This window comes from Anolis sagrei, chromosome 11, assembly GCF_037176765.1.
Source record: "Anolis sagrei isolate rAnoSag1 chromosome 11, rAnoSag1.mat, whole genome shotgun sequence".
Taxonomy (NCBI): domain Eukaryota; kingdom Metazoa; phylum Chordata; class Lepidosauria; order Squamata; family Dactyloidae; genus Anolis; species Anolis sagrei.
The window spans coordinates 14,609,197-14,621,434 of NC_090031.1; the positions used below are offsets into that span (position 1 = coordinate 14,609,197).

General features: G+C 40.6%; 1 protein-coding gene across 2 annotated transcripts in view; it reads right to left on the reverse strand.

Annotated features, from left to right (window-relative positions):
- Window positions 1–12,238, reverse strand: part of COL27A1 (collagen type XXVII alpha 1 chain) — a 213,135-nt gene that overhangs the window by 13,579 nt on the left and 187,318 nt on the right. For both annotated transcript variants that reach the window (XM_060757312.2, XM_067471901.1), the window contains 5 exons: window positions 10,911–10,973; window positions 5,549–5,602; window positions 4,074–4,109; window positions 2,387–2,404; window positions 735–770 (listed from right to left, as the gene is read on the reverse strand). In XM_060757312.2, coding sequence (XP_060613295.2) covers window positions 735–770; window positions 2,387–2,404; window positions 4,074–4,109; window positions 5,549–5,602; window positions 10,911–10,973 — 207 coding nt within the window. The remainder of the gene's footprint in view (window positions 1–734; window positions 771–2,386; window positions 2,405–4,073; window positions 4,110–5,548; window positions 5,603–10,910; window positions 10,974–12,238) is intronic.

Sequence of the window (12,238 nt, forward strand, 5' to 3'; positions counted from 1 at the left end):
GGTCACAGTGTTTATTAGAGAAAAAGCCGTTATCAGTTTGCCAGGGAAAGCAGAATGATTTCATGGCTTTATTAAAGAGACCAAAGGGATTTTTCAGCAGTCTGGTTAACATTGGAGTTGAATCATTATCAAGTCCCAGTCAAGCCTGCTAAGGGAATTCTTGTTTCATGTTTCCAGTTGTTCAGCTTCCATGCTTCTAAGTTTAAAGGATTGTTCTTGAATTGTTTGCATTAGATTTTATGCTGCCTTGTGTATCCTGATTCTTTTGCATTCCTGTTTTTTAATGCAACTCTTGTACCTTGAATCTTATGGACTATTTCATACATACTTAGATCTTTTTACTATTTTGCTGAATTGCTTTTTATATATTCTTCAATAAACTGCTTTGCTGATTTACACTGGATTGGAATGTGGTGTTAAATACAGAGTGTTTCTTGTTCTGGAATACAACAACACAGTGAATGTAAGAGCTCTGGGTGTAAATGACTTTCAATCTCTTCCCCCTCTCTACGACGCTAAACATTTGGGGGCTCAAGAACATTTGGTGGAGAAAATTTCTTGTAGCTATTCCTTGAGTCTCATAAATCTGTCTTACCCCCACATTCTCAACCTTAGGCTTATCAACAAATCCGCGACCCTGTATTCCAGAGTAGCATCTCTCCCATTCCACACTCACTCAATCACTAAAATATATATTTGTACCGAGAGTCTGAACACCTCTAAAGAATACCTACCGGTGGCCCTGTGGGCCCACGTGGCCCTGGGGGACCCTGGGAAGAAAAAGATCAGGGAGGTTAACAAAGAGGGATGGTCTGGCATAGCTCTGGCTTAGGTTAAAAACAAGTCAAAAACAAGAAGGAGAGAGGAAGAGAATAAATCTTTTGGTAAAATCTATTGATTTCTCCTATTGATATAATCTTAGCCATTTCTCATTTTCTTAGATTTCATTTTGTTCTTTTGCTCTTTCTTGGGTGAGCCTTTTCCAGTTTGCTTAGGGCCCGTCCAGACATTACCTTTATCCCAGAAGCTCCCACAGAAAACTGGAGGGTGGCCAAATGCCGTTCTCTGTAAACGCGGAAGCAATCACTACAAACAGCAAAAAACGCGAGATTTTCAGGGCTGGGAATATCTCGGTTCTGAGCCGATAATCAGCATCTTCGAATGTCTGTATGGTCCTGCACTCGGAAATAACAGGATTTTTTATATGGGTCTGTTCCTGGGTTTTAGATGTCTGTTCCTGATTGCTTGGTTCCTAAGAAGAAGGTGACAGTTGAATAGAAAGCAAAAACTTTGTGTGCCAGAAACTTTACGAAACATGTGGAGGGCACATTTTCTCTGGCCAGGACAAAGTTGTGGCGTCCTAGTCAACATTGTACATCTTTTCACAACAAGAGCATTCAGGAACAGACATATATAACCAAGGAAGTACATCCTGTTTGCACCGATGGCCCTGCAGCTTATAGAATCATAGAATCATAGAGTTGGAAGAGACCTCATGGGCAATCCAGTCCAACCCCCTGCCAAGAAGCAAGAATATTGCATTCAAAGCATCCCTGACAGATGGCCATTCTGCCTCTGTTTAAAAGCCTCCGAAGAAGGAGCCTCCACCACACTCCGGGGCAGAGAGTTCCACTGCTGAGCAGCTCTCACAGTCAGGAAGTTCTTCCTTGTGTTCAGATGGAATCTCCTTTCTTGTAGTTTGAAGCCATTGTTCCATGTCCTAGTCTCCAGGGAAGCAGAAAACAAATTTGCTCCCTCATCCCTGTGACTTCCTCTCACATATTTATACATGGCTATCAAGTCTTCTCTCAGCCTTCTCTTCTTCAGGCTAAACATGCCCAGCTCTTTAAGCCGCTCTTCATAGGGCTTGTTCTCCAGACCTTTGATCATTTTAGTCGCCTTCCACTGGACACATTCCAGTTTGTCAATATCTCTCTTCAATTATGATGCACAGAATTGGACACAATATTCCAGGTGTGGTCTAACCAAAGCAGAATAGAGGGGTAGCATTACTTCCCTAGATCTAGACACTGTAACCCAGGAATGGAACTTATACAATGATTTGCATGTTTACAACTTAACTGCTGAAATTTCTAATGGAAGTCCCATGGTGGCCAACGGAGACCGAAAACCCAGGACCAACAGATATGTATCTGGACATCTTCTCAGGTCCTGGATTTTTTTGATCTTGACTAAAGCATGCGATTTGGTGCTGTCTGGAACTGCCCTATGTCTAAAAGGCTGGCTTCACCTGGCTTCTATTAGACATTCACCTACTATAGCATGATAGCTCTGAGATGTTAGTATCTAAATATACATCATATTTTGCTTCAGAGAGAATTGGTTGGAAGAAACCATTTTGTTGGCAATGCTGCTAGAGACTCACCTTTGGACCTTGCAATCCCTGTGATAATGAGAAAACAAGTGGATAAAAAATTGAGAATTTTTTATTAGTTAGTGAATGAAAAAAAGTAGTCAATGTGATTAAATTTTGCATTGAAAGGCTATTGTTTACCAGTAAGCTATTAGACTTATTTTCAGAATTATCTGGTATTTTCGGGCTATATGGCCATGTTCTAGAAGCATTCTCTCCTGACTGTGAGGTCTGAGGATGCTTGCTATAGATGCAGGCAAAATGTCAGGAGAGAATGCTTCTAGAACATGGCCATATAGCCCCAAAAACCTACAACAACCCAGTGATTCCAGCCATGAAAGCCTTCGACAACACATATCTGGTATTTTCCCCAACCTTAAGAAGTATCGGTAAAGGTTCACATTCACTGAGCTTTCCAGTCAGACCCGGGGGGGGGGGGGGGGGCAGACTTCTTTAGGTCCCAATAAGCCTCCTACCCCATGATATCACTGCTCTCATAATTATTTACTGAGAGAGGAGAGAAGCAGTGTGGATAATGGGCAGTCCATAAGAAGCCAAGGGATCAGACAGGAACAAGGGAATGCAAAATAGGTGGATGGACGTGCAAAATAGTGTAACCCCAGCCCTCCACATTTGCTGGGGTTGGGGTGCAGGACCCCCAAGAAGATAGTAAAACTAAAAATAAAAATCTTCTCTTTCCTCTCTGAGAGAACATCCCGCTAGGAATCTCTAGGCAGCTCTATTTTCAAGCTCTGGTGGAAGTTGGCCATAGACGTGCCCTGGAGGACGCAGAGACCATATTAATCAAATCCATGTATAACACTATGTGACAAAATTGGGGGGGGGGGGGGGAGTATATTCCTGGTTTGAAAATATTATTTCCTGTTTAATTGTGCGGCACTTACTTTGAAAGTTGTTATATTACTACTTTGATTTGGTTGAAATTTGACAAGATATTCCTTAAAAAACTATAGAAAAATGTGCTGCAGGATGTCCCTCCTGCACAAATAAAGTTTTTGCAGTTTAATAAACTTTTCCATGTTTTTATGATAGAACCAATTAGAAAATGACATTTATAACCCAGGAACAAAAACTGTGTTATATCGTGTAATCAAATCCAAAAAAATGTAAAACCTGTAGATGTGGAGGGCTGATTGCAGTCAGGTTCTAGTTCCAACTTTCCTGAAAATAGAGCTGGCTTGGGTGTATTTCCCACTGTTGACATTGCTTCCAACACTCAACAATGTTTTCTGTCTGCCTTATCTGAGCAGAGGGATTGTTTGGTAAGGCCTGCCTGCACTGTTTTATTTTACTTGTATATTTTACTTATTTTATTGTGATGTTATTTTTTGCTGTTCTGTATTTATTTTGCTGTAATGTATTACTGGGCTTGGCCTCATGTAAGCAGATGGTGGTGGGGTATAAATAAATAAATAAATAAATAAATAAATAAATAAATAAATAAATAAATAAATATTATTATCTGAGCTGCAGGTGGTCGGAGGTCCGGCCTGTGTTTAAGGGGCAGGGGAAGTGGGGAGCCCTTCCTGAGTGTCTTCAGACCCCACCCCCCCCCCCCAGAAGACAGCTCAGACCAGCCTGGTGCACATGACCTCCAGCAGCTGGCAAGTGTTTGCCAAATGCATTCCTGATCCCCTGGTTCAAAATACAATCCGAAGAAGGGCACAAGACCACTCACCGTTTCTCCTCGGCTACCTTTGTCACCTTTGGGGCCCTGTATGGAGAAAAAGAAATGTCAATTGATGTACTCCTGTATTTAATCTATACCCCGCCTTTGCCCTGACAAGGGATCAACAGCTCTGGAAATATCTAATGCAGAAAGAAAGAATGGTTGCTTACCTGTAACCGTGTTTCTTCGAGTGGTCATCTGTGAAATCCGCACATATGGTAGTCTGCTGCACATGCGCATCACACTACCATATGTGCAATTTCACAGAGACCACGAAAGAGAAATATCTTTATGGCTGTTTCTGCAAAAATAACAACACAAGTATGTGTCTTTGGAGAGTGAGCATTCATCCCATTTCTGTCTGTTCCATCTACAGTATTGTCCTTATGATGCACTTTCCCCCGTCCTAAATTGAAGGCCTAACCCGACTGTTCACCCTTTTTGGACTCCTCTCAAATACACTTTTTCTACTTCTACCTCATCTAGGGTTTTATCATTTTATCTTGTGCATTTGGCTCACCCATTGTGTTTGATTTTTTGCTTTATTTATTTTATTTTGCCACTGTATGTATTTTATTCTGATGTAATTTTTGTTGTTTTGTATTTTGTATTTTATTTTGCTGTATTGTATCGTTGGGCTTAGCCTCATGTTAGCCGTCCTGAGTCTCCTCCGGGGAGATGGCGGCGGGGTATAAATAAAGTTTATTATCATTATCTTTATAAGTAACAACAAAACGATTATTTGTTTATTTATTTATTTACAACATTTATATGGCGCCCTTTACACCCTGAAGGGGACTCGGAGCGGCTTACAAGATATATATACATACAATACATTATATTATTAGCATAGTACAATATCAATATTATATATATTTATATATATAATACTGATATTGTATTATGCTAATAATATATGAAGCCCCGGTGGCGCAGTGGGTTAAATCACTGAGTTGCTAAACTTGTTGACCGAAAGGTTGCAGGTTCAAATCTGGGGTGTGAGCTTCTGCTGTCAGCCCCAGCTTCTGCCAACCTAATAGTTTGAAAACATGCAAATGTGAATAGATCAATAGGTACTGCTCCGGCAGGACGGTAATGGTGCTCCATGCAGTCATGTTGGCCACATGACCTTGGAGGTGTCTATGGACAATGCTGGTTCTTCGGCTTAGAAACGGAGATGAGCACCAACCCCCAGAGTCCGACACGACTGGACTTAATGTCAGGGGAAAACCTTTACCTATCTCATATATGTGAATGAATGAGAGATTCCACTGGGTCCATTATCATAAATAAATATACTACTATATAGAACTATACAATTATATTGTAATATTATTAGTAATATTACATATAATATAAAATATATAATTATGTCATATTACTGTTATTATATTGTATTACATTATAATATTATAAATATTATATGTATATACAATATATTATATTACATAAGATAAGTAAACATGAGCAGGATAGATACTTACTGGGCTTCCTGTTGGACCTGGAATTCCAAGTGGGCCAATAACTCCTTCTTTTCCCTACAGAGAGAACAGAAAGTTAGTGGATTTTTTTTAAAGCCCTAACACTTCCCATTGACGAAGCTTGAAAACAATTCCCTCTCCTTATGTTTCCAGACAACTAGCTGGTCAATGTATTGTCCAAGGCTTTCATGGCTGGAATTACTGGGTTGATGTAGATTTTTCAGACTGTATGGCCATATTCCAGAAGCATTCTCTCCTGACGTTTCGCAGGCATCCTCAGAGATTGTGAGGTCTGCCATTTTTTCATTTCAATTTTTTACAGATGGGTGAAAGGGAGGCAAAATGTCAGGAATGCTGGGTAGTGGGCATGCAGTAAACCAACTAAGCTCCACATTCTCATTGTAGGATCTCAGTTACAAAGATCTGTCTGAATGAGTGCATAGGACAAAATGAAATGAACAAGGACATTTGGAGCATCCTCCTCTCCTAAAGGGCCTGGTCTAGGGGATGTTGGGAGCTGTAGTCCGGAAGAGAGTGTTGATATGCTATTGTGTGTTTTGTTTGCCAGGGGCATCATTTTTGCACATGCGCTGTAGCGTCTTTTTGCTTTTCAAGTTCCTTCTGGTGTGTGTTTTATGAGTGATGGTCACTCATTGACCTGATAGGGGTATTGTGTCCAAATTTGGTGTCATTTCGTCCCGTGGCTTTTGAGTTATATTAATCCCACAAACAAACATTACATTTTTATTTATATAGACTAGCCGTCCCCTGCCACGCGTTGCAGTGGCCAGTCTGTGTATATGTTTTGTGTGCATATATATATATTTATATGTGTTTATATATTTGTGTATTCTTGTGTTTATGAATATGAATATGTGTATATGCATATTGTGTATATGTGTGTGCATGTGTATATGCATATTTGTGTGTATATATGCGTGTATGTATATGTACATGCCTGTGTATATGTATATATGTCTGTGTGCATGTGTATATGTATATGTGTATATATGTATATTTATGTGTGCATGTCAATATGTATATATGTACGTACATGTGTATATTTGTGTGCTTGTGCATATATACGTGTGTGTATGAATGTATGTATGTGTATATGTATATGTGTGTGCATGTGTATATATATGTGTGTGTACATGTGTATATTTGTGTGTGCTTGTGCATATATATATGTGTGTATTAATGTATGTATGTGTCTATACATATATTTGTGTGTGCATGTATATATGTATGTATATGTATGTGTGTACATGTGTATATTTGTGTGTGCTTGTGCATATATACGTGTGTGTATGAATGTATGTGTATTTGTATATGTGTGTGCATGCGTATATGTATATATGTATGTGTGCATGTGTATATATGCATATTTGTGTGTGCATGTGTATATGTATATGAGTGTAGGTATATATGTATATATGGTGTATTTTTTGGGTTTTGAAGTCAGTTCCACTGGGGGGGGGGGGATTGTGTGTTTTAGGGGTGATGGACACTTGTTGGACTGTTTACACCTATTTATTTATTTATTTATTTACAGCATTTCTATTCCGCCCTTCTCACTCCACAGAGGACTCAGGGCGGATTACAATGTACACATATATGGCAAACATTCAATGCCAATTAGACATACAACGTATATAGACATACACAGAGGCTATTTAACTTTTTCTGGCCGCCAGGGGAGCTGTCACTTTCATCATCCATCTGCGACACTGATGAAGTACTTCTGCATTCCCCACATGCTTTGCTGGAGTGCTTTTTGCTGGAGTCTTTTTTATGGCCTCATAAATTTGTTAAATTAGCCTCCCCACACATAGGTGGTACCTAATTTTCCTACTTGACATATGCAACTGTCTTTCGGGTTGCAAAGGTTGACAAGAAGCTACACAATTGGTCGGGCACTCGCTCCGACCCGGGCTGGCTTCGAACACATGACCTTTTGGTCAGAGTGCGCTTAATGCAGCTGACACTCAGCCAGCTGCGCCCCAATCCCGGTGCTAACAGTGTCAAAATGTCATGTCAATTCGACCAGTGGTTTCTGAGTTATGTTAATCCCAAAAACAAACATTACATTTTTATTTATATAGATTTCACCTTTCCCCCTTTTTCCAGCACATCTTTACTTCATCTCCTCTTGTGCCTGCCTCGTCTCCTCCACGAGTGTCATTCCCTTTGAACTGAGGTCTTCTCTTTCTGTCTTCCTGGTTTCCTATCCTCTTTCGCCATCTCTAAGTCTTTGGATCATGCAGCCAAAGACATTTTCATAGCAGCCCCCCTCCTGCCTGCTTTGGCCTGGCTTCGCTGCATTTTTTGGCTGGTCTCATCTGTCAGCTATTTACAACTCTGTGCTCATGGCTCCGAGAGACACTTTGGCACAGAAGTCTCTGTTTCTCTCATCAGAGTAAGTTAATGCTCTGTTCTTGTTCTTCATTTCTTATGCTAAACAGTTCTGCATCCCTTCTCTAACCCAAACACATCCCTCTTCAAAACACTTCTCCATGTTCCTCAAAGACTGAAACCTTTTTTGATGTCCAAGACTTCCTGCTTTACCATCCCATTTCGCATCCAAATCTCTTCCACTGAAGTGTTTTATTTCCTGCTCTTGGGATACCCCAACTTGCAAAGTTTCCCTTTCTTATTTTCTCTTTGCAAACCACCCTTTACTTTTGCTCATTCAATTCGGGTCTCACTTGTTGCCATTGTCTTATCTGCTCTGATTCATGCAAACTTTAATCTTTCCTCTTGCCTTGAATCAGCCCATCTCCAATTCTTCTCCTCGCTTCCTGTCTTTTCTTCTCTCGCTACCTTTTGTGTTATCTTTTTTGTCTCCTTTGTCATATTTGGTATGGTAATTGGTATAGGATTATGCTTTTTCCATGGGGTCTAAATACCATATCGGTGTTGGGGCTCAGCAGCAAGCTGGGGATGATGGGGATTCCTCCTTGGAGAATGAGGGGAATGATGGGTTTTTCACTGAGTCTGTGTGAGATCAGGCAGAAACACAGGCTGAATTGCAGGCCGTGGATCACCTGCAATTTAGGGCCGGCAGCTGCAGAAGAGATAAGGAATATTTGGGATTCCATTTTTCCTGGGAATTGGGTTGTGGCGCAGCTAGCTGATAGCCAGCTGCATTAAAAAAACTACTGACCAAGAGGTCATGAGTTCAAAGCCAGCCCAGGTCGATGTGAGCTTCTGGCCATTAGTCTAGCTTGCTGTTGACCTTTGCAGCCCAAAAGACAGTTGCATCTGTCAAGTAAGAAATTTAGGTACCGCTTTATGAAGAGAGGCTACTTTAACTAATTTATGACACCATAAAATCTTCCAGCAGCATGCAGAAGGACTCGGTGTCACAAATGGATGGTGAAGCAGAAACTCCTCCTGTAGCTGGAATCGAGCTGGAATTAAGCATATCCTCATGAAACCAGAAAGCTGGAATGTTAAATTGTCTGTCTATATATGTTGTATGTCTAATTGGCATTGAATGTTTGCCAAGTATATGTGCATTGTAATGCGCCCTGAGTCCCCAGCGTGGTGAGAAGGGTGGAATATAAATACTGTAAATAAATAAATACATTCATAAGATAGGGTGTTTTTCCCCAACAGCCTCAACAACGATAGAGCAAAGGAAAGATTAACTAGAAGGTCAAAAAGACTCGGTGAGAAGCAATCCTTGAAACCTAGGTGTCGAAGGGACAGCCTCATGGCTTCTTGGTCAAGTTTGAGTTTAAATTAAGTGATGTTTTTGTGGTGTCTTCAGAGCAGACAATGTTGCTGTAGAATCAAGTTCTTGTTTCAGCTCTCATTCAAGTCTATGTTCCTGTCAGAGTTTTTTCTTGGAAAAAATCCTGTTTTTCATGCTTATGGATTTATGCCTATGATCTTGATTTCCTAGATTCAATGTACCTTGCTATTTTGGACGACTGAACGTTGTATATTTGGACTACTGTTATTTTACAGCACTTCTTCCGCTACTTTTTTGGGAAATGCCTTTCCCCTTAGTAAATAAACTGCTGTAGTTAGATACTACTGGTCTGCATGTGGTGCTGGGTGAAAGGTGCTATCAAGGCTAGAGTGCAACAATTGGCACAAAATGCTATCTGATCTTGGAAGGTAAATAGTGTGAGCCCAGATTAGTTCTTGCATGGGAGTCCCTCAATAATTTCTAGATTTCAGAGATAAAACCAACTCTGAGTACTCCTTGCTTAAGAAAACCCCATTGGACTTTAACTTCCATGTTAGAGAGGATGGACATCCAACAGTTTAAGAAAGCACCACGGCCGCTTTTGGCTCCTTAAGGACAAAACACCTGCTTCATCATCATAGAACAATTACTGCCTTCCAAGGAGCAGAGCATCTTGGAAGAATTCAACAGCAAAGATGAGGCCAAGTAAGAGGGTTGAATGAAAAGTAATGCCTTCACCTTTGTTACTTGGGTTTAGATGGGAATATATTAATAAATCAAATGCAGAAATAATCCTTAGAACGTGCTCTGTAACTACCACTATTCATTTTTTCACATAATCACCAGACAATTGGATACATTTCTACCAACAATGAACAAGGTTTCTGAAGCCATCATGGAAGAAGTATAATGATGTCCCCGTAGATCTTCTTTCATTATCAGGAAGAGATGGAAGTAATTTAGTGTTAAATCTGGACTGTACGGAGGATGCTGTACGGTGGTGAGATCCAGTCTCTGAAGTTTCAAGTCTGTGCGCTTTCATTTCAGGCATCAGCATCCTGGGTATCCACTGTGCACAGATCTTCCGGTAGCCAAGCAAAGCAATAATGTGACCCACACATTCTTGTGAAATACCGATTATGCTTGAAATTTCTCTCTGTGATACGACAATCGTCCTGAATGAATCTGTTAACCTTTTGCTTGTGAAACTCAGTGTTGCTGTCACAGGACATCCAACTCTTTGTTTGTCATGCAAGTCAGATGTTCTCGCCTCAACATCTTTACGCTTACTCACCCAACGACACACAGTACTCACATCAACACAATCACCATAAACAGCTTGCATTCCCTGATGAATCTCCTTTGGGGTGACACCTTCTGAGGTAAAGAATTCAATGACTGCACGTTGCTTAAGTCGCATTGACTGACCGTCTTTAACAACACAACCATTCAATGCTAAGGCTTCCCACCAAAATTGAACTGTAGAGGAGAGTCTACTGAACAAGCCAGTACCTGCCGCATACCAGTACTGTTGCGGAGTTACGAAGGTGGAGGTATTACTTTTCATTCAACCCTCGCATATATTTGCCAATAGGAAATTTTCAAGTGGAAGCAGCTACTGAAACAAGGGGGTGGGGGAACCATGAAAGGGCTTCGCAAACTCACCATAAGACCTTGTGGCCCCTTCGGACCCTGGATGCCTTTGAACCCGAAGTCACCAGGCGGCCCCTAAAGAGATTGCAATCGAGTGTGAATTCGACAAAGCACTATTATACTTTTCAGCATTCAAGATACAGCCTCATCATTGATTTTACAGATTAGGATAACCCATGTGACATTCTTTTTAAAGAGAAATCCAAACCCAAAAGGATTTGTTCTTTTCCCAAATTCCAGCACGTGAATGCATTTTATGATATCAGTCCAACGATTACTCTCAAGAGACCCACCAAATCACCAAGACTTGCAATGGTGTTTACTTTTCAGGTTTCTATTGATTTAAAGGAATGACTTTTTCTTACAGTATAAATCAGTTTTCTTCACTACTATTATTGAAATTTTTTACATTGTTAAGAGTTAAAGCAATGACAACAGCATGAAAACCCAAAATATATAAAAAGGCCAAACAAGGAGAAGCTACAATCCTCAATATCAACTTAGCCCCCCACAAGGATGGTAACACATCAAAACATCCGGGCGTCCCCTGGGCAACGTCCTCGCAGATGGCCAATTCTCTCACACCAGAAGCGACTTGCAGTTTTCTCAAATCGCTCCTGACACAACAAAAAAACCTAATTTATGCAATACCTTTGATACAAAATAAATAAAATCATAAAATAACAATTTTAAACAACAACAATATATAATAACATCAATTCTGAAAAGTCTTTAATGCAGATAATCTCTTCCAAAGATCTATCAAATCCCCAGTTAGGTTTCTTGTGTGCCTAAAAATCTTATGAAACTTCTGGAAAATATATGTGGGATGAGTGGGACGGAATGGTTGAGGAGCCCCATGTGTTTACATTTTATTTGGATATCTAGTGACTGCTTTTTCCTCCCATCAGTCCTTCTCTATAAAACTATGAAGACGTGTGATGCAAAATCTAAATGGCAGCTGCAAACTAGACTGCACTGGGGGAGTGACACGCACAGTGCAGCAGAGGCACCTCATCCCATTATATCACAAGCAACTTGGGCCTTTTCTGGAGCCTGTCAGTGTCCACAAGGTCAGAACATCTATGAAAAGGAAAAGATGCTCTTCTAAAAACATTGGAAGCTCCATGCCTTTAAGGTAAAAGGTAAAAGTTTTCCCCCTGACATTAAGCCCAGTTGTGCCCGACTTGGGGGTTGGTGCTCATCTCCATTTCTAAGCCGAAGAGCCGGCATTGTCCATAGACACCTCCAAGGTCATGTGGCCGCCATGACTGCATGGAGCGCTGTTTAGGGGTCTTTTAAGGGGTCTTTTAAGGGATCTTTTAAAAACCCATCTAAGG